Raw genomic sequence first — 21,649 nt, 5'->3', positions numbered from 1 at the left:
CTATAAATAACTAAAAGTACATTTCAATACCTTAAAAATTATTGAGAGTTCTAGAATAAAATGGAAATATTTTTTTTTTGTGAAGAATCTTGGAGTACTACTAAGGAAAGGAATGAGGATAGGGGGCATGATTCATTGAGGATCTTAAATGAAGAGGTATCTTATTTCATTCTCCTGGATAAAACCATGTTACAATGCAAGGGGTGCAAACTAGGTTTCTGTTTTGCACATAAGTTAAATACTGACTGTTTTTTCATGTAGCACACAAATATCAACTTTAAATTTCAGTGTACAAATAAGCTATCAAGTATTTGTGTGCTACATGAAAAAACAGTCAGTATTTAACTTATGTTACACATCTGTACACATCGGTTCCTCATGAGAAAGGATTGGATTCTATTTGTTAATCTCTGAATGATTTTAAAGGTCCAGAAAAATGTGAATACATTGTGGACTGTGCAAGTTTCATTTTAGTACTTAACTATATTACAGTCTTACGACTATACTAATTTATATATGAGTAGCTGGGAACGTAATCATATATATAACACAATAATTCCTATAGCCAATCTTTGCTGAAATATAAAAGATACAATGATTATATTGTTTTAATTTGTTATGTAATGAGACTGAATTTAATTTAATAGAAATGAGTATTACCTCAAATGTAGCCAGAAATTTGGTGGTCAGAAGATTGAATTCTTTGATTTCCTTTTAGATAGTTCTATATATAAGGAAGAACAACAATTATTGACATCCACATTTTTGAATGAAGTATTATTATTATTATTATTATTTATTTATAAGGCGCCACAAGGTTTCCGCAGCGCCGAACACAGTACAAACAATAGACAGTACAGGGAATAACAGTACAGAACAATAAACGAGTAATACCAAGACTTCAGATGCACCAGGAAAAGCAAAAATATTGAGGTTGGAGCAGAAGAGAAGGTAGAGAGACAGGAGGGAGAAGGGCCCTGCTTATTAGAGCTTACATCCTAAAGGGAGGGCAACAGACAATCGGCACAGAGGGAGTCAGAGGAGGGGAGCAAGCGCACCCTTTTCAAAGGAGGATCCAGGAGATGAGAGCGAGCATGGAAAGAGGGTTAAGTGGAGGGCTGGTAAGCTTTGAGGAAGGGATGAGTTTTGAGTGCCCATTTGAAGGAGCACAAGTTAGGGGATAGACGGATGGAGCGAGGGTGGTCATTCCAATGCAAGGGGGCAGCTCGGGAGAAGTCTAGAATTCTGGAGTGGGATGAGGTTATTAGAATGGAGGAGAGGCGACGGTCATTGGCCGAGCGCAGGGACCGGGCGGGAGTGTGGATGGAGAGGAGATTGGAGATATAGTGGGCAGTACGTTGGGAGAGGGCCTTGTAAGTGAGGGTAAGAAGTTTGAAAAGAAGTATATTTATATAGTTATTTAGGACACTTGGAATATCATTATGGGAACCGCCAAAAGAATATCCCTTTTCTACAATTTACCCGCATCCAGAGAAATTATTCCATTTGCACCTTGCCCAAATAACCTTAATGCATTCTTTTATTCAGATATGTGCCTTAATGTGTAAATATGTAACCATACTGAGAGAAGGCAAGGGGTTAAAAGTAGCTCAGTAAGTACTGATGTGGTGTGGGAGTCGTTGCCAGCTATCCCGGAATGTGCCCCAGTATCGTGACACTTTATTAAGGCACCAGTCTAAACATATAATAGGAGAATAGGAAATTGAATCCTATAGATTACTATTAAACTGGCAAGATTCAGAATTTGGCCAATAATAAATATTTGTTTTTATAATTGGCTATTGATATATCTGGCATGGATCAATACTAATCACCCTGCTGATTTTAATATTCACTTATTAAATATTTTGGTTTTTTTTAACTGGCCGAAATAATGTCCACTTTTGAATCAGACTATGTTCTGAAGGAGTCCCCCATCTAGGGGATAGTCCTTGACCTGTCCTGTTCATTAATTGCTGCGTCTACATCATTTTTCCATCTGCCCTTTAATCTGTATTAAATATTGAGCTGGCATTATAAATTGATTTGCTAATTCAAGAAAATGCATGTACTTGGGTCATTGTATTAAGCCAGTGGTGGACTGGGCCAGTGGGCAGGGGGAATATATGCCCCCTGTGCCGGACCACAAAAACCTATTTTGGGCCAGTCTCTATTTCTTGATGGCTGGCCCCTCCTCTGGGACCAGCCAGCTTCCCCATTGACTGCGGATCCTCCGATCCCCTCTCTCCCCTCCCACCCCTCCACACTTTGTTTCTTCTGCCTGAGTCACATGGGACGCGCACCACGTGACAGGTGCCATCCCATGTGTGAAGAGGAACATCCCCACAGCATGGCTTCCTGGCTCTCTAGGGCCTCTTGCCCTCCTAAAGCTCAGGGCCTTGCGCCCTCCTAACTAACTAGGGCCTTGCACCCTCCTAACTAACTAGGGCCTTACTATCGGGCCTTGTGTCCAGTAAACACCTACAGTGGCCACCCCTAACTGTGCCACAGGCCTAGTGCCTGAACGGTGCCCCCGGGCCTTGTGCCCGACCTAATTGAGTATTTTATGCTCACCTGCTTTGCGCAGGAAACTCAGCTTGATTCGCCGACTTTGGTTCTTCCAGGTTCTCCAGTGCCTGTTCTCCTCTTGGCGCTCCTGGAGTCTTCTTGGCGGGGGCGCTCTAAGCCCTTACAAGGGCTCCCCATCGACGGTCTCCTCGCCGGCGTCCTCTTCCTCTTCTTCGGGCGGCAGGGTAGCTTACAGCCCTTACAAGGAGGTATGTCCCGCTTCACACTGTACTGCTCGTGAAGGCAGAGCTGCATACACCTAATAGTAGTGCACACAGTATTGCCTGTGTATTTGTCTAAAATGATAACCATGTTACTTCATACGCGTCCCCCCTGTCTAAAGTACCCCGGGTCCCTCAAAGCCTTAATCCAGCTCTGGGTCAGGGTGTCAGACTGACACCTAATGCTCTGCTCCTCCTACCAGTAGCACCGCTCATATTATTTGTTTTAGGTTAACCCTAAAACAAATAATAACCCTATTAGTATATAGTCCAATGCAGAAACAAGTCCTTTTGCTGGCAATAACATCAGGTTTTAAAGCAAAAGGGCTTTTTGCATTTTGATAAATTAGCCCCTGTGTTCAGTACTGTAATAAAACATTATATAATCTATTGCTATAATATGATTTATACCCAATTATAATCAGCAAGGTATTTAAAAAAACCCAAAAGTGCTGTAGGGAGAAGTAACATATAAAATGCAATGTAAACTGAGGGGGGGGGGGGGGGGGGTTGTTGCATTTTTTATTTTCATTATTTAAGATTTATCATTTATAACAATAAAGTATTGCTGGGTTAAGCAACACTAAAATAGTCTCTTTTTATATTGATAAATATATATTGTACCGAAGACCAGCCTTTAAGGAGGGGCTGCTAATTATGGGCCAGTGCTATGTGCTTGCCACCCGGACTAAAGTCTGCCAGCCAGTCCCTGTGATAAGCATGGCTACAAAGGGTTGCAGCCAAAAAATTCCTCCAGCCTATGCATGGTACTTTTTTTACATAAGTGCAAAATGATTTAAGGTGCCCATAAATGCTGTGATTTTGAAGGCTAGCTGGGTAGTTTTAGGCCTAACTGGCCTCAAATCACTGTCTCTATGTGTCCAAAACTACCATTTAGAAACATTTGATCAAATTCTATCAGATGAAGTTTCGGATGGATGGTAAATACAATCGGATGATGAGAGCATCTGATCTTATATGTGGTCATTGTTGGAACGTGACTGATCTAGTTGATCAGCACCTATATATGTACATGTATTTCCAGGTCTCACAACAATTCAGCTGCTTGGCCAAAAGCTTTAGTATCAGTGCAGTCACTATACAGGAAACAGCACTTTTTATATTCTAGCTATTTTACATGTAGAAAGTAAGCAAACATAACATAAATACGTTTTTCACTTCTGAAATGATAAGCCACTAATTTGGCAGTCAAAATTTGTCTGGCATGGTATCTCCCTCACACCTTTAATTACACAGTAACATGAATATCAGATCTCTTTCAGAAACTGCTTGCTGAGTCACACGGCTCCTGGTACTGACCATTTCCAAACATCTTTTGATAAAGATTAATATTCCCTCCTACTACAGGCTGAGTCACTATAAAACTGCTCCCGCCAATGGTTTCTGTATGTAAATGTTACTGACAATATTACTGTAACTTCAACTTGTGAAGGCTAATTTAATTTAAAATAGGATAATAATAAAATAGAAAACATTTTCTTATTAGAAAATAACCATTGGGAAGTTATTACACAACCCATTTATTATTTTTTTAAATTATTTCAGCCTCCAGAAGTTGTGAAAAATAGAAGCACATCGGTCCTGATTCATCTTCGGACGTAAATCCAGTTGTATGATGTATTTTGCTTGCAATTGCTCTGCACATGCTCACAAGCGGACATTACGTCAATGAATGCAATTGCATGGAGTTCATGTTCAAACACAAATGACAGGGCGGGAAGGGGGGAATGGACGTAGCCATGGTACAGTAAAGGAGTTCCCAGGTAGATGCGGGCAATTCAAGTTGAGACGTACGCAGAAGTACGCTTGTTTTCAGTTGTAAGATGTAAGATTTGCACCTGCTCCAGGGCAGGTGTAAGCGATGGATGATAAAGATGACAAAACATGGCAATCTAATGGGATGATGGACAATTCACCTGCACACCTGACACCACTCCTCTCTGCAAACAACATTATAAGATCATGGCAGGTGGACGCCATTGTGTCATTTCATTTCCAAAATAAGGAAGAAAAAAACTGCTGACTGCTTTCTTAAAAGAGGTAAGTTAAACTTTCACATGTGCTCTCAGTAGCAACAACAAATTTTTGTTTTATTTTAAAAAAACATTACATACATTAACATGTGCAGAAGTTGTAAATTGTCTGATTGACCATTTTTAAAAATGTAGTTCAATGTAAGAATTCAAAAATAAACCTAATGAATTGACAAGTTGTTTTGTAATATATTTTTTCAAATATCTAGAAATAGTTGCATACATTGGTAATGCAGTTTCATGTTTTAAAAAGTTAGGAGTGTGTTACTTAAGTGATGGGGCTTATACATAGTTGCATACATTACCTCTTTTTCTTCATGTTTCAAAAATGGCATTTCATGCTTTTTTTATATTGCTTTCTAAAATAAATATTTTGTTATTTGACACAGAACATTAAACAGTTTAAATATTTGGCTGGCACAAGCTTTGTTAGCTGGAAGTATGTTTTGTCTGTAACGTGCAATTTCAAATGGGACCCCAAAATCTGCAATTTTTTTAACAATATTTTCATCCGCAGTGGGGTTCCATGGGTGGAAGAGGCCAAAGTTGCTTTAGTAATTTTAAAATTCGGTGCTACAGTGCAGCACTGCATTTTAAAATCTGCCCGGCTTCTGGCAGCGTTGTGACGTCACAACGCTGCCAATGTAGAGGAGCCGACAGAAAGAAAGAAGCAAGAAAACTAGAGGAAGGCAAGAAGAGAAAGGAAGAAAAATAAACAAGCTAAGGTGAGTACAGAGAAGAGGAGGCAAGAGAAAGGGGGGAGAACGTAGACAAAAGAAAGGGGGGTGAATGGAGGCTGCAGAAAAAGGAGAGAATGGATGCTATAGAAAGGGGGCAGAAATGGATGCTATAAAAAGGGGGCAGAAATGGATGCTATAGAAAGAGGGGATGAATGCTATGGAAAGGGAGGGAGAAAGGATGCCCCTCCTGGGAGGGACCCCTCATCATAACAGAGGAGCCCTAGCAGTAGGAGGCAGGAAGCACATCCGAGGACCCTAAAGAAGAATGTAATTCTCTTGAGTTAATAATCTAGTATTATATTATTATTATTTTTTTTCAGAATAAAAGTATAGGCCACAATCTTTACTAAATGTCTTTGCCTAGTTCTGACTTCATGGGGCTAATAAGTGTTTGTTGCAAAGTAATTCCCCACAAAATATCTGCATGTGCCTCAGAAATGTATTCTTCTGGCTAGTACTATCTAACATGTAATATAATGTTGTGATGTTAAAATGTTGTATTTTCTTTTCTTTTTTTTTCAGGAGCAGACGATGCAGTGAAAGAGTTAATTTAATATAATGTAAATGTCATGAAACACGAGTGTTTAGGAGTAATAATGTGAATTAGGTTAATTAAGGAATTGCACACATGTGCGTTTATATGTGAATTAGGAGTAAAGAAGCATGAAGTGAAATTAGGTGCAATTGCTCCAAAATCACATAGAAGAGTAAATAAAAAGGCAGTGACACTTGCGTTAGACTTTACGTCATGTAAATGAGTTTAAAGAAATACGCAAATTCCGTTCATATTATGTTCCTAGATAAATCTGGTCCACCATGTTTAAAATAAAAATAGGACCATGTTTTTAATCCAACTTATTTTAATTCCATAGATCTGTATACATTTAGATGTGCTTTATTACTTGTACTTTCAAAATGTAAAAGACACATATAAAAACATTTTCAGATACCCCATGAAAGCATCTGAAAAAGTATGAGCATTCAAATTAATATGGCCATCATGCACCACTGTGGCACAGAGATTGGCATTGCTGCATCCCAGCACTGTGGTCTTAGCCTCCAACCAATGCCCTGTCTGTGTGGAGTTTGTATGTTCTCTTCATATTTGTACAGGTTTTTTTCCAAGTGTCCCAGCATACACCCATAATCCAAAGCAGTGTTTGAAATGGACATTTATAAGTGGCTGTTTAAAAAAATGTAATGGGAATGTAAGTGAATGGAAATTGATAGTGTTACAATAAGGCAGTAGGAGAAGTGACGGTATGGCATACCACCATATACACCCCCAATTCAACCACTGATCCAAAGACATGTTGATAGGTTAATGCCCTTCTGATGAAAATGAAACTCAGAGTGACTGTGAGATAGGGAATAAGGATTCATTGTAAGGTCTACAGAGGTAGGGATTTATGTGAATGATTAATCATTTTCTGTAAAACTGTAAAACCCCTCTGGTGTTGTGCAGGCACTTACTTAGGGTATCCTGTTGTTGTGTGGTACCCCACTCGCTCTCAACCTCATCTTCTGCTCTGTCTTTGGCATGGGTGTGGCATCAGCAATCACGGAGTCCCCTCAATACTCAGGGATTTAAACATGGTTACGGTGGAGTGGCCACTAGCCATCTCAATTCGAAACAACGAAAACTTTATTAAACTCCACCTTCTCCTCCAGCACATAAGCATTATGGTTGCAGATAAATTTTGTTTGATAACTCCAACTCCTCCAGCGATAAAATAGTTCTGGCAGTTCACATACCCGGTGTTATGAATGAAGTTGTTACCTAGCACATAGTCATCGTTACTCAGAAATATAGGTATACAGTAGGCATGGGCCAGAGGTTCTTACGCACTCAGTGTACACTCCATCCCCTACATCAAGGACCCTCCCTTATAACTGCAGTCACGCTGCCTTCCTGCAGCAACCCCCCTTCACTGTATGGGGGCACATTCCAAGGTGGCTTTTCTTACTGCTACTATACAGTAATCCTCAAATAACCAGGACCTTATTTCATAATCCTCCTGGTGCTTGCAGCTCCTTTTTAAGGAACACTTCCAGAATATTTTAGGCTTAAAACATTCCCCACATTCTGTGTGTTCACACATTGGGACTCCTTTCTGGAGACATTAACTCTGCTTTCCGGGGCTCTTTCACCATGCACACAAACCTCTTATTGGGGCTCTCTATCCCCCTTTATGCCATACCCTACTCTTGGGGAAGCTGTCAAGCAATCACCCCTCCAAGGTTTTCTCACTTCATCAGGCCTCTATTCAGGCAATTCATCCTTCAAAGGCTTTAAAGAATCCATTTTAACTGTAGTGACCTAATGAACATGTTGACATTCTGAATGTCGACCTTTAAACTGTGTCAACAATCTGAAATTCGGACATGTTCATTGTCACCATTTTGTACCCAACCCATCACATTACACCAAGGAAATTGAAATAAATTAGATCAAACTTTTTCCAGCTTTACACATCTCACCTTATAACATTCAACTAACTTAAAAACGGCAACAGTTCTGAAAATTAATAAAAATTGAAAAACTAAAATAACAGGGTTGTAAAAGTGATCAGTCCTCTAATTAATACTTTGTAGAGCCACATTTTGCTGTAATTACAGCCATCAGTCTGTTTCTATATGTTTTTACCAGCGTTGTGCACCTAGATATTTGCCCATTCTTCCTCCAGAATTGTTCAAGGTCTGTCAAATTTGGTGGTGGGCGGTGATGGATTGCTCTCTTCAAGTCCATCCACAGATTTTCTATCGAATTTAGGCCAGGGCTCTTATGTGGCCAGTCAAGGATATTCACCTTCCTATACCTTGGCGGTATGTTTAGGATCGTTGTCGTTCTGACCATACAACCTTTTGCCAAATGGCACCAGACTCCATGTGTTTTTTTGCAAAGCACAAATGAGGCTGAGTGTGGCACTTTTTCAGAAGAGGCTTCTTTCTCGCCCCCATGCCATACAGGGCAGCTTTGTGTAAAGCTTGTGAGATAGTTATCACATGCACAGACTGACCAATCTCAGCCATAAAGTCTTGTAAGTCCTTCAAAGTTGCGAGCAGCCTCTTGGTAACTTCCCTTATCAATATCCTCCTGGCCCTGCCATCCAGTTAGGAGGGACGGCCCGATGTAGGCAAGGTGTTGGTGGTGCCATATGCTTTCCACTTCTTAATAATGTTTTGGGAGAGTAAAAGCCTTTAAAAAAAATTGTATCCTGCTCCTAACTTGTGCCTTTCCACAACTTTATCCCAGAGCCCTTTTGAAAGCATATCTCCACTCATGGTGGAATCCACAAGTTACAGTCGGATTAATTCAGAAGAAATCAAAACCACTGCAATTGATGTCAGGTGGTGGCCAATTAGTTTGTTGTGGATTCTGGAAGGTCATTGGCTGTACTGAGCAAGTTTATAATGGTTACTCTAATGGTAAGATCACTTATCCAAACCAAGTATTATAGTAATTACATTATATTATATTGTAAGAATTTTTGTAAATGTTATTTTTGCTTTGATGTTATGGGTTATATAAATACAGCTCGAAAATTTTGATTTAATTTATTTAAATTTCCATGGTGTAATGGGACAAAAGACACTGATTTTGACGGTAAGATGATTTTTTTTATAAGCACTGTATAAGCAAAATTAAACAAAATGAATGAACAAAAATAAATTTTTAATGATTAGTTTACATATTTAGGGCTTTATGTATGTTAACCCTAGTGTTCCATTTTTGGCACCGAATTATATATAAAGCAGTTCTGCTCCCAAATGGAGAAAGGATGATTGATTATCATGCACCAAAGCTCCACAGCAACGTCTCTTCGACTGACAGCCACTAAAAATGTCCACCTTAAGGCAAATATGTAGGAAAGAGTGGGAATGCTCCATCCTTTACTCCTAATGTTCCTTGATACACTGGCCCTTAGTATATCTCTAATATATATACAATAAAATGTGTTTTCCTGTTTATTTAGATGCCTAATATCGGTAGTTCTCTAAAATTTAGAGAAATATGTGGGGGCTTTAATATTGTATGTTTCTGCAACTTTTTTCTTTTTTTTTGCAATTTGAAAGTGTTTCTAAAAACATTTGGAAAACCTCAATAATATTTACAATATAAAAAGATACATTTTATTTATTTCAGTTAGTATATCCTCCATATATTGGCAAACACCATGATAAATATTGTAATCATATATTGTTGTTTTACTGATGCTTTAACTGGAACTGATGCAATGTTTTATGTAAGGAAAAAAATATGTTTTCACAAGTAACAATTAATCTAAATCTCTTCCACTGTTCAGTTCTTTGTGTTGTACAGGACACCATTTGATTCGGTAAATGCAGCATCACTCAGAACATCAGAGTGCTGGAAAAGCATAATAAATGTGCACAATACATTTATAAAGAATCATGGTGACATTTTCACTGGTAATACCTTCCACAATTTTGAAATTACAAAACAAGATACTCTGGGCCAGAAATAAGATAAAAGTGTTATTTTTACAGTTTTCCAATAATTTGGGTGCATCAGGAGGCTCAATTATGGGAAAATAAACATTGTAAGATAAAGATTTTGGGGAGAGTTGAAGGAGACTTTCTCTGGAAACACCAGGATACTTGGGAAGCTAGTGATATTAATAGAGAGAAGAAAACACCTGAACACTGTGAGCCTGAGTCATTAAGGAGAGTAAGACAAAAAAAAGTAGTACATGTTCTCCGGGACAAACCATGTTACAATGCAAGGGGTGCAAATTAGTTTATTATTTTGTACATAAAGTAAATACTGACTTTTTTGTCCTGTAGCACTCAAATACTTGATAGCTTTATTTTTATACTGAAATTTAAAGTTGACCTAGGACATGTCCTACCCCAGCTATAAATCTGTCCCCACATTTTAAATTTATCTCCACCTCCAATGCAACATGGTTTTGCCAAGGTGCAAAGTTACTCTTTTTTTTAACTTTGGTCTCCTTAATGGCTCAGGCCCTGTAAGTGCATTATGCTGTTACTTGTGAAAAAGTGTGAAAAGGGGAAAGCACTGTTGATAAGGAGGGGTACAAGTGAGCATCTTTAAGACTGCATATCCCTCACTAGACTGCCTGTTCCCCACCAGTGTGTTAGAGGTAACGGTAAACTAGTATGTGTAGGGTTAATATAATAATTATTGGTATATGGTGCTGATCATCAAATAGGTGGATTTAATTGGAGGGAAATCTTCAGTATATGTGGGTCCAGGGAATGAGAGGAATATGGAAGAGTAGATGAGAGGTTTGAGTCAAGATAGATGAGCTAATGGCTGTTTTTGGAGATTTAAAGGTAAAAAAGTATAGGGAAAAAAACGGTGAGAAAAAAGTCAATTAGAGATTATTTTTTTTAGTTTAGATACTTTCTATGTTCAGAGAGTGTCTCATACACTCTAATGTACCATAAACCAAAGGCTTTTCCACTTAAATCAGTCAAAATAAAGAACTAATGAATAAATACTTGAAAATACTCCCTCATATATCATGTTTTTTAGTTAACCTAATATAAAAATGAAAAAAAAGGAATTTTAAATTCACACATATGCCACCTGGCCTACGTGACATAAATTCATTTAAATATAGGTTGCATAATAACTGTACTGGCAAACATAAAACAGCCTGTATGCTGCCATCATAACTAGGGCCATCCTATATACTTTGTTGCATTTCACATATATTACCTCAGTGGTACATAACAATATTTTACTAATTTAGATGAACATCTGTGAATGTTGTTTATTTGCTTATATTAGTATAATATGAATAACAGCACATACAAAGTTGTAAGAAACACAAACAGTTCAAAGAGTATGCAATCTCCTCCCCAGAACAGACGGGTTAACACAATACAACTGTATCAGCTGCACACACCTTAAAATATAGTTCAACTGAAAACACAAAAACCCACAGAGCCATATTGGGATACGTCTGGGGAGTGTGTTTGATAACGCATGAGTGTGAAAAGCCCTTGTTGACTTGTTGATGCTCAACGATAAGAGGAAACATTTGAATGAAGTCACAAGAGACTCAAACTAAACCACGACAGCACCTGGTTCTTCACAGTCCGGACCTCTTGACATGATGTTGTCGTCCTTACTCAGGGTTTTGCCATTGGTATGGAGCCTTACAGGTAGGCAGAAATATGAACAATTAGCAATTTCTAAAGATCACAAACTAATTTTTTTTTATTTTTTTTTAAACCAAGATCATGTTTCCAAAGGGACTTGTCTGAAACATTCCCAAAGATGCAGAACATTCTTTCATACAGTTAAAAACTTAAAATTCATGAGACCTTCATTATTTAATAGATCTCCGTAATGGTTGCGAGAGAGCTGTATTGTGAATACACCACTTAGAGGAATCTAATCTTTACTATTCTTGTTTTTAGGCTTCATCCACTGTGTACAGGTGACATTACCAAACCCAGCAATTAATGTGACTGCGGGACAGAGTGCCACTCTCTACTGCACGTATACTCTTTCTGAGTCCAACACAAAAAACCTGCTTATACAATGGAAATTTTTGCAACCTCATTCACATGATCCAGTTCCTGTGAGTAGACATAATAATCTTCACGCTAAACATGTATCCTTATTTTTAGTTACAAATATACAAATATATGTACCAGTGTTATTCCTACTTGTCAATTATCTTCAGGTCTTCTTAGCATGGTTGTCTTAAAGATAAGGGGCTGATGCAGAGTTGGTCGCAAAAAGGGAGTAAATGACTCTAAACAATTGACTATTTCAGCACATATGCAAATCCCTACACATTATTATTATTATTATTATTATTATTATTATTATTATTATTATTTATTTATTTATTTACACATCTCATGATGTGTCCGCCTCTGCATCAGCAGTATATGAGCCTGGCTTCCGGCAAGTCATCGTCATTATCTAGTATTTACACCTGCCCTGTGGCCTCCTAACAGATGTATATATACGTGTATCTGCAGGTCTGCATGAGCCACATTTGCATTAACACACCTTCTCTGTACCCGCTCAGCATTAGAATACCTGTACCTTCCCCGTCTGGCCTCTCGAGGCACAGGTGGTCGCAAAGGGCAAAATTGTGCAGGTTTATATAGGAATCGCTTTTTGGGCAAGCGCAGAACGATTTCACGCAAGATACGCCATGCAAACTGGTGTACGTCCAAATCTGCATCAGCCCCAAGATGGCTACTCAGTTACCACAGAACTTCTTGGAAAATAATTAGCATTTGTGGGCAAGTGAAAACATTGTGGGAATATATTCTACTTTACCGGTATTCACATATGATACATTTTTGTGTGTGCTTATTTTGGTTGAGCATTATTATTTTTATTTTTATAACTGCTAGATATTAGTAAAATAATAGTGGTATTATGACGCACATTTTGTTGGTATTAGCTGTGACTAAGACATGCTTCATTTTGACTTTTCATCTGAATCATAGATAACCCCACCCTTATTCTGTACTACTGGATTATTATACAAATAAAATGATAAATAAGTTTCAAAATAATAATAATAATAATAATAATAATAATAATACCATATATAACTTGATGTAAACATTTATATATCACTGTGTATTTAAATGAATGTGCTGTTTCTTTTAAAATGGTGGTGTGTGACTTTCATCTTGATTTTGCATCCAAGAAGGTGCAGGTTCTAAACTGTCGCCATTGTTGTTTTACATAACAGTACATTTGGAATAATGAATTTATTTTCTGAACAAAAAGTAGAAACTATATAGTGATTTCAATGTAATACTTTATTAACAGTGAATAAAAGATTAGTATTTAACTGAAACAAACACACATACACATTTTGCTTGAGGATTGTATCACACAGTAATTTTCCACAATTAATTGCTGCAAACTTATATTATTTTTTTCTATGACCAAAACAGAGAGGATGTCACATGAGCGTTTCAATCGCTCAATCATTTTTTAAAATTACTGTCCAACTCAAATACATTATATATGAGCAAACCAGGTTGCTACTCTTAATCTATTTATCATATTTGTGAATTTTGGGCCATGTTACATTCTATTTTTGTATCCAGAAGGGAAGTTCTGTGCCATAGGAAAATCATATTGCTGGTACAGCTAACTAGCCACTTTTAGATTGTGGACTGATGATATTGGGAAAAAAATGTAAATAAATGTAAAAAAAAAAAAATTGAAAATGTTGCAAGAGATTACATATGTTTTTTATATCAGCTGTATATTGCCCTCAGTTTGAATCCTAGGAGCCATGATATGAGTATTTTGCAATATTATGCTGGCTACCACCTGATAATTACACAGAATGGCCTGGTGACCAGCTCAAATGTATAAGGTACTATGACTTTTTGCTTGACTCTTGGCAGGTATACCCTGCAATATGGTAAATTTTATTCTCTTTAATTAAATCGATTGCCATTTATGGGAATACGTTCTTTCATCATTTTTTGCTACATAATTTTACGGACTTCAGTCTCCGTCAGTCTTGTTGGAGCTTGCCGCCACATGCTGTTATTTTCATAGGAGTTGATTAGCAAGCATTTGGAATGAAAGTAGCCAAGACCATTACAATATATAAATTTAAGCAATTAAACTTTAACTGAGTAACTATTGAGCATTATTGATTATTGATCTTAATGTGTATTTTTAATTGCAAAATAGACAGCTTTTGTATAAGCGATTATCAGTTCTGAACTGGTTTAATCGCATTATACTGAAAAGTCTATTTTAAAGTGAATGTTGAGACGCTGGTACAATACATTGTATATGGCTTGTGTATAGAGCTTGGGTGGGGCACAGTTTAGGACTTTGGACTTCAGTTTGTTATAATTTGTGTTTTGTTTGTGATGTTTCAAATACAGAGTGGCACCGCGTTAGCCATAAAATAGAAGAGAGAGTAGAGTACATTTGCGAATAACTTTAACATTAATAAGGTTATACATGTTAGGTGCAGCAAGACAAAGGGGTCTTAGAGCTTTGAACATTTCCAATCATTTCCAATATAGTTGTTAGCTATAAGAGGTTACACCTTTAAATTCCTTTTGATATTTTTATTTGCAAAAATATGTTTCACTTTCATAGTAGTTTCCATAATACTGTTTATTAAATATATTTATTTATATTAAAATATTGGTAGCTTTTTTCCTAATAAAGGTTGTGCAGACATTAAAAAGAACAGCCTGCCAACAAACAAATAAAGAAACAGGAATTGAGAAATAGGCAGCTGCTTTGCATGGTTGGTGTCCTGTGTAAAGGCTCATGTCGCATTTGGGGTGGGCATATTTAAGGATAGAAGGATTACTTGATACCAGCACCGTTCATTCACTTGCTCATTTGTCCTTCTGGGGCCTGATACATTAAGGATCTTAACTTAAGATACTTCTTATTTAAGTCTCTTGGACAAAACCATGCTACAATGCAAGGGGTGCAAATTAGTATTCTGTTTTGCACATAAGTTAAATACTGACTGTTTTTCATGTAGCACACAAATACTTGATAGCTTATTTGTACACTGAAATTTAAAGTTGATATTTGTGTGCTACATGAAAAAACAGTCAGTATTTAACTTATGTGCAAACATGGTTGCATTGTAACATGGTTTTGTCCAAGAGACTTAAATAAGAAGTTTCTTAAATTAAGATCCTTAATGAATCAGGCCCCTGGTTTATATATTAAATGGACAGTGGGATTGGTTAAGTTCTTAGATACTTTCTAATCCACAACAGCATTCCCCGTGCTCCAGCTTGAAGGAAGGTTCAGTGAATCAGTGTAAAAAGATGGCGATTGGCAGAGAGGCACGGGGAAAGTGTACCTGGAGACACCAGGTAAGATTAGCCTAGGAAAAGCAAACCTGGCAGTGACGACCACTAGGCTTGCCATTGCTATAATCTTCAGACAGAACATTTACTGCATTGTACATCAAGAAAACCAAAAATCTGATATGAAGAATGTTTCAATAATTCTAGCTACTAGCTTTGCTATTTATTAGTTTTCCTCCTTCTTAAACTCTTTTTGTAAAATCCTGATTTGTACCCTTGAATTTCTACCAGCAATCCAAAACTTTAGAAATGAACATTTGCCTTGATTTGACATAATTACTATAAACTGTGAGAGTTATGGAACATTGGGGCTGTCTTTATTATATGTATGACTTGTTTTTCAAGAATTCTTTTACATTAGGTAAAGCATGCCATAAATATGCTTCTCTACTGAACTGTAACTGTAAAGCACTAAATGTTTGCCATTGAAATTTTATTATACAAGACTGGATCTCTGCCAATTTAGAGCATATGCAAAAAAAACTTTTTATGGAGTGAAAATGACCATAGTAAGGAATAATTCTAGAAAATCAAATGTCCATACTCTGAAAAACTCCTCCCATCAGTCTATGCAATCTCCTGCTCCTCTAAAAAAGCTTGATCTCTAAACCTATGCACTTTGGAGGAGAGCAAGATGCTCTTGCACAAATAACGGTGTACTGCACCTCCAAATGCTATTTTGCATCATTCCTCAGCTATTTTGTAACGGAGGCCCTCTGTGTTTTTCAGTTCGGATTTATTTTTATTTTTTTAGAAAAGCATATTACAAACATAGCAGTGGTTGCAGAGTACATACAGCAGATCAGTTGCCCTCTGTATTTTTAATAACGCATCACACAAATAGTAGCCCACTCATTTCCACGTTGAAAAGTCAGTGATTATCCCATCTGGTTCTACAGACAAAAATCCTGAAAATATGACCTGTTGGTAGCTCTGGAGGACTGGGTTTGGGCACCTCTGCCCTAATTGATAAGATGACTTGTAATATGTTGTTATTAACTTTAAACATATGGTAAAGTTGTCTCTAACCGATTACCATGTGAGTTGGAGATCTGTAAGTGTAATAAGTGTAAAATTATTGTTTTACATTATTGTATTTCTGCAAAATAGTGAGTCTTAGTGCTGCAGAGAAACTTTTCATTGAAAAGTGTGTGCTAAACAATAAGGCCTCCTGGATACATGCCTTATTTTAAAATATTTAACACACATTCGCAAAGCCTATAAAAACATACTTAGCTACCTGTAGTCAAGATGTATGAATGGGAACAAAAAATGTATGTAAATGGATCTGTATTCCCACACTTTTTGACAATCAGTTGCTTCACTTTGCATCAATTTTGTTATTGCCTGCAGCATTCTGTAATATACAATGGAGTTGCATATTTAAGTGCATGCCATGTTGCAGGATAGCTTTGAAATCTATTAAATGGAGTACAAAATACCAGATTTTCTACATGATTTAACTAACTTGTGTATGATGGCTGGTTGAGCAAAAAAATAAATGGAAAAATGGATACATTTCTAAATAAAATATAGTTGCTTTGTATATATTATTGAGCTCATGTATGCACAACATGCTTTGATATATAAAATTAGTATTTTGGCTGTTTAAAATAAATTGGACTAATGTTTCACTGTTTACTGTTGTCTAAAGCTTCAAATCTGATAACCTAAAGAGGTTGCACTGATTGGGTGGTGGACATTAACTGTTCAATGTTTATCTCACTTCTTCCTGCCCATGTGGTAATGCTTTTGAGTGGTCTGTTGATGTTTCCATGCAACACTCCTATAGACTATACACATTAGAGTATTAGTTGTCATTATAGTGTTATAGATCTGAGAGAGATGCATAAAAATGTTAGTCTACAGATCCATTAAATCTGTTACCAAGCATTATAAGTGCAGGGCAATATGTAGTTTAAGAACTGTAATTATTAATTTATGTAGATGATCATAGATAAGTAGGGGAGGGGAAACATATAATTCATATTCACAAAATAACAAGAAAATCCTTGTTTTCTTGTACTGTCTGTTACCTTATAAACAGTAAGAAAATTTAACAGCTTCTCTGCACCATTAACAGCAGAATCATATGGGTCTGTAACAAACCCAGCGTTACTATAGTAATGACAGTAGGTGAGATCACCGGTAGCACATGCAGGAGGACTGGCGCGAGCCTTTAGTTAGATCCGGTGATCAGCCACATTACCAGATGGGCATGGCCTAGCAGTGCGGAGCGAAACTGCCAGTGCCAGCTATAGGAGTATCACACGGGGGACCAAAGTCTTAAACCACTCTGGTTTCCCTGTGTTCTGGAAGATTGGTTATACTTAAGTCGGGATCCGGGGGGGGAGGAGGGAGGTCCCAGTCTGGGACAAAGAGGAAAGGATATGTGGCATATACAAGATGACATTTAAATAATTGCCCCTGAGCGGGGAATTGCACACAGAAGGATCCCCACCGTCAGGGGTACTCCACATATAAAGTCCCCAGTTTATTGATTTGTTTTAGCGACATCTGCAAAGGAAGGAGCACTGCTCATGCGGGAAAGGCAGCATTTAGTGTTACTTTCACTTAAGAGGGGGAGAGGGCCATACATGGGGGGATCCCCATCTTCAGGGGTATCCCAAGGCACCAGAGGAAAGTGGGTGTGTGGTGGCTGGTATGTGGGTTGTGGTTTGAATGTTAATGAGGGGGAGAGCCTCCAACAAGCAAGGGCCCACAGGAAACAGAGAATTTGAAGAAGCTACACGGAGACCAGTTTGGATGTCCTCTGAATGGGGGAAATGTTTTACATTCACTGTGGTGAGGAACACTCAATCAGAAGAGACCCTGAAAGAAGTTGTTAATCTGTCCACAGGTTTTCTACTAGGGTTAAGTGTGTGGCAATAGGCCACTGTAAGAAAGAAAGTCCCTTATGGAGCCCACTGAGAAGTGCCCTCATAGTGAGTAGGGGTCGCTGCAGATGCAGCGTGGCTATCAGAAGAAGATGAAGGAAGGGAGAATGACCCACCATAAGAAAGTCCCCTTGTAAAGTGCTCCCATACTAAGATGAGGGGAGGGGGGGTCACTGCACCCAGGCACCATCAATACCATAGTCACCATAGTGAGCAGAAGAGAGATGTGATAGAGGAACAGTGTTTTTCACCGACGTAGTCACTGATTATTGTTGTAGTAAATAAGAAGACTGTCTACATGCTAATCTAACCTTCATACTTCTTGTGCTGGAGGTAGAGGAGCTGTAATAAAATGTTCTTGTTTGAACTGAGATGGCCTGGTGTCCAACATTATTTGAACTGCACTACGCTACTACAGTAATGTCCACTACACACAATCTGTGTTGAACACCCGAGTATTGGGGGGGGGGAGGTTGGGGCTCTGTTTTGCCTGCACCCACCAGCTAGGGTGAATGACTGCCTATGGTCATCAGGTCAAACCACCAGAGGGGTCTTCATGGATTCACCAAGCTACTGGCTACATGATCGCTCTGGAATTAAACCACATTAATTTATTTCAGCACATACTAGTTTATTGTGCTTAACCCTGGTTTTACTAAGTCATGGTATGTGCACATAACCAGGTGTGGTAACTGGAACACTCACACCAACCTCTTCATCAATTTAGACTTTTCAGTTTTACATATAAAATACTACTCTCTATAGCCCAGCAGCAGGTGGCTTGACTTGCTGAGTCTACATCTGGATGCTCCCGATCTATTCATAACAGGAGCAGCCGACTTCCACGTCAAGTGACCTCCTCTGCAAAGGGCAGAGTGGTCACGTGATAAACTTGGAGGAGGTGGGAGTGAACTGTGCTGTAACATGATTTAGATATAGAGTCGATGTGAGGAACAAAGGTTAGTTCTGAGTCAAGGATCACACCTAGGCAGCGAGCTTGAGTCAGTAACATGGGACAACACAGATGTTGAGAGATCAGGAGAGGATAGATAAATTTAGGTATCATCCACATAGAGATGATACTGAAATCCAAAGGAGCTTATTAATTTTCCAAGAGAAGTGGTATAGATAGAGAACAGCAGGGGACCTAGCACTGAGCCTTGTGGTACTCCAACTGATAAAGGAGGCAGAGCAGAGGTGGATCCAGAGAAATTAACACTGAAAGAGCAATTGGAAATGTAGGATGAGAACAAAGATAGGACAGTGTCTTGAAGACCTAGAAAATGTAGTGTTTGTATGAGAAGAGAGTGGTCAACAGTGTCAAATGAAGCAGAGAGATCCAGAAGATTTAGAAGAGAGTAAGGGCCTTTAGTTTTAGCAGTGATCAAATCATGGACAACCTTAGTCAATGCAGACTCTGTGTAGTGTTGAGAACAAATGCCAAACTGAAGAGAATCCAATAGGTTGTTTGCGGAAAAAATGCTTGGAGGCGAGTCTAAGTCACTCTAGAAGCTTGGAGGGTTATGGGAACTGAAAGATGGGACGGTAATTTAAGTGAGCGTTTGGGTCAGAATTGAGTTTTTTTCAGAATAGGAGTAATTACTGCGTGCTTGTATAGTGATGGAAAGATGCAAGTAGAGAGTGAGAGAATACAGATTTTAGTTAGTGGTGGAAGGAGCACAGGAGACAGTGATCTACCAAGTTGTGAGGGAATAGCAGGACTGGAGATAGAGTAGGAAGATAAGAAGAGAGTAGAAATTTCCTCTACATTTGTGTGGTCAAATGAAGAGAGGGTGTCAGAGGGTGCTGTGAAGGAATTAAGCGGATAACTTGTCGAGGAAGAGGATTCCATTTCTAGTCTGATCTTATCAATCCTGTCCATGAAGTAGGAAGCAAGATCCTGGGCACTGATAGTAGATGGAGGGTTTGGGGTGGGAGGATTGAGAAAAGATTTAAATGTGTTAAAAAGGCGTTTGAGGTTAGAAGCTTGAGCATAGATGAGAGATTGGAAGTATGTTTGTTTTGCAGTGTCCACAGCATTTTGATAGGGGTGATAGAAATATATGTGAAGAAATCTTTAGAGGTAGGAGATTTACGCCAATGACGTCTTGCTTTATGGGAAAGTTTTGGAAGATTTCGTGTTACTTTACTGTGCCACGGCTGACATCAAAGTTGATGTGTAGTATGAAGAGTCACTGGAGCCACTTGATTAAGGGTTATTGCTATGGTTTGGTGAAAATGAGGTACTGCCATCTCAGGGGAAAAGAATGTAGAGATAAGGGAGAGAAGGTGTTGGAGAGAGGTGGAAAACTGTTGAAGATTAATGGAATTAAGATTTCTGCGGGTAAGAGGAGGCTTGGTGGAGCATTCTATTATATATAAACAAGTCTCTCTGGTAAACAGTGACTAAGAGGTACCTATTTACCCTCTAGCACAGTTCTATCTAGCAAAGCTATCTAGCAAAGATAACTAATCACAAAATCTGTATTCACTTTAACTTTAGTAAACACAAAGCATTGAAAACATTTGAAATCAAACCAACATTAATAAGTATGCATTTTCTGCCATGAGGTAGTATCAACTCCACTACTTTTCCTCAATTGGATTAAACATTTAGTAGCTAGTAGTAAAAAGCAATATCCTGGCTCCTTAGGCTCTTCGTTATGGGTTTAATCCAGATGTCTCAATCAACAGCACTTTGCTATAATATTCTCCTCAAATAACATGGGATTCAGTAGCCTATCTTTGCTCCACAATAAGGATGGCACACACTTTGCACTTTTGTTATATCCTCTTTCCTCGTGACATAACCATATAGTTGTTTCAGTAACATAGACTCCTCACCTAGCAGGCACATGAACTTCTCTTACATGTGGTGAAGAATAGTAAGGCAACTAGTACAGTTTCTTACAAATAAAACTCAGTTTCTGTCCCCTAACTTTCCCTATACTTTGCCTTAGTTATCATATCTCAGTATAGCAATAGTGTATAATACAATATTCTTCAGGCCTCCCTACCTAACTAATAACGCAATACACAGTCAATAACACATTTACAAAGTAAATCAACAGCAAATAAACATGGGTTACTTATCCCCATTGATCGATCAGCATCTGCATCCAAAATTGTTCATCTCAGTTCAGGTTTCTTGTAAGGTATCTCACTCTCCACTGTGAAGTCTTATATCATCTCTCAGGGTGTCTCTCTCTTTAATCTCTGTCTCTAAGATCTCTCAGACTCCCATTTTACTCTCTAACAGACTGCAGGACACTCTCCCAGGATGTCTTTCCCTCTGAGTGGCTCTCAGCATCCCAAATGTCATTTGT

The 21,649-nt window shown here is 38.2% G+C and overlaps 1 protein-coding gene and 1 long non-coding RNA gene across 2 annotated transcripts in view; both read left to right on the top strand.

The window, feature by feature from the left end:
• Positions 1-21,649, top strand: part of LOC142100654 (uncharacterized) — a 289,058-nt gene that overhangs the window by 128,381 nt on the left and 139,028 nt on the right. The gene's annotated exons all lie outside the window — the stretch shown is intronic.
• VSIG1 (V-set and immunoglobulin domain containing 1) overlaps positions 11,549-21,649 on the top strand; it is a 28,475-nt gene continuing 18,374 nt past the window's right edge. Inside the window, exons 1-2 of the mRNA XM_075186017.1 lie at positions 11,549-11,742; positions 12,001-12,164. Coding sequence (XP_075042118.1) covers positions 11,691-11,742; positions 12,001-12,164 — 216 coding nt within the window. The 5' untranslated portion in view covers positions 11,549-11,690. The remainder of the gene's footprint in view (positions 11,743-12,000; positions 12,165-21,649) is intronic.

This window comes from Mixophyes fleayi, chromosome 9, assembly GCF_038048845.1.
Source record: "Mixophyes fleayi isolate aMixFle1 chromosome 9, aMixFle1.hap1, whole genome shotgun sequence".
Taxonomy (NCBI): domain Eukaryota; kingdom Metazoa; phylum Chordata; class Amphibia; order Anura; family Limnodynastidae; genus Mixophyes; species Mixophyes fleayi.
Note: the sequence above shows the minus strand (reverse complement) of the source record. Positions and strands in the feature narration are given on the sequence as shown.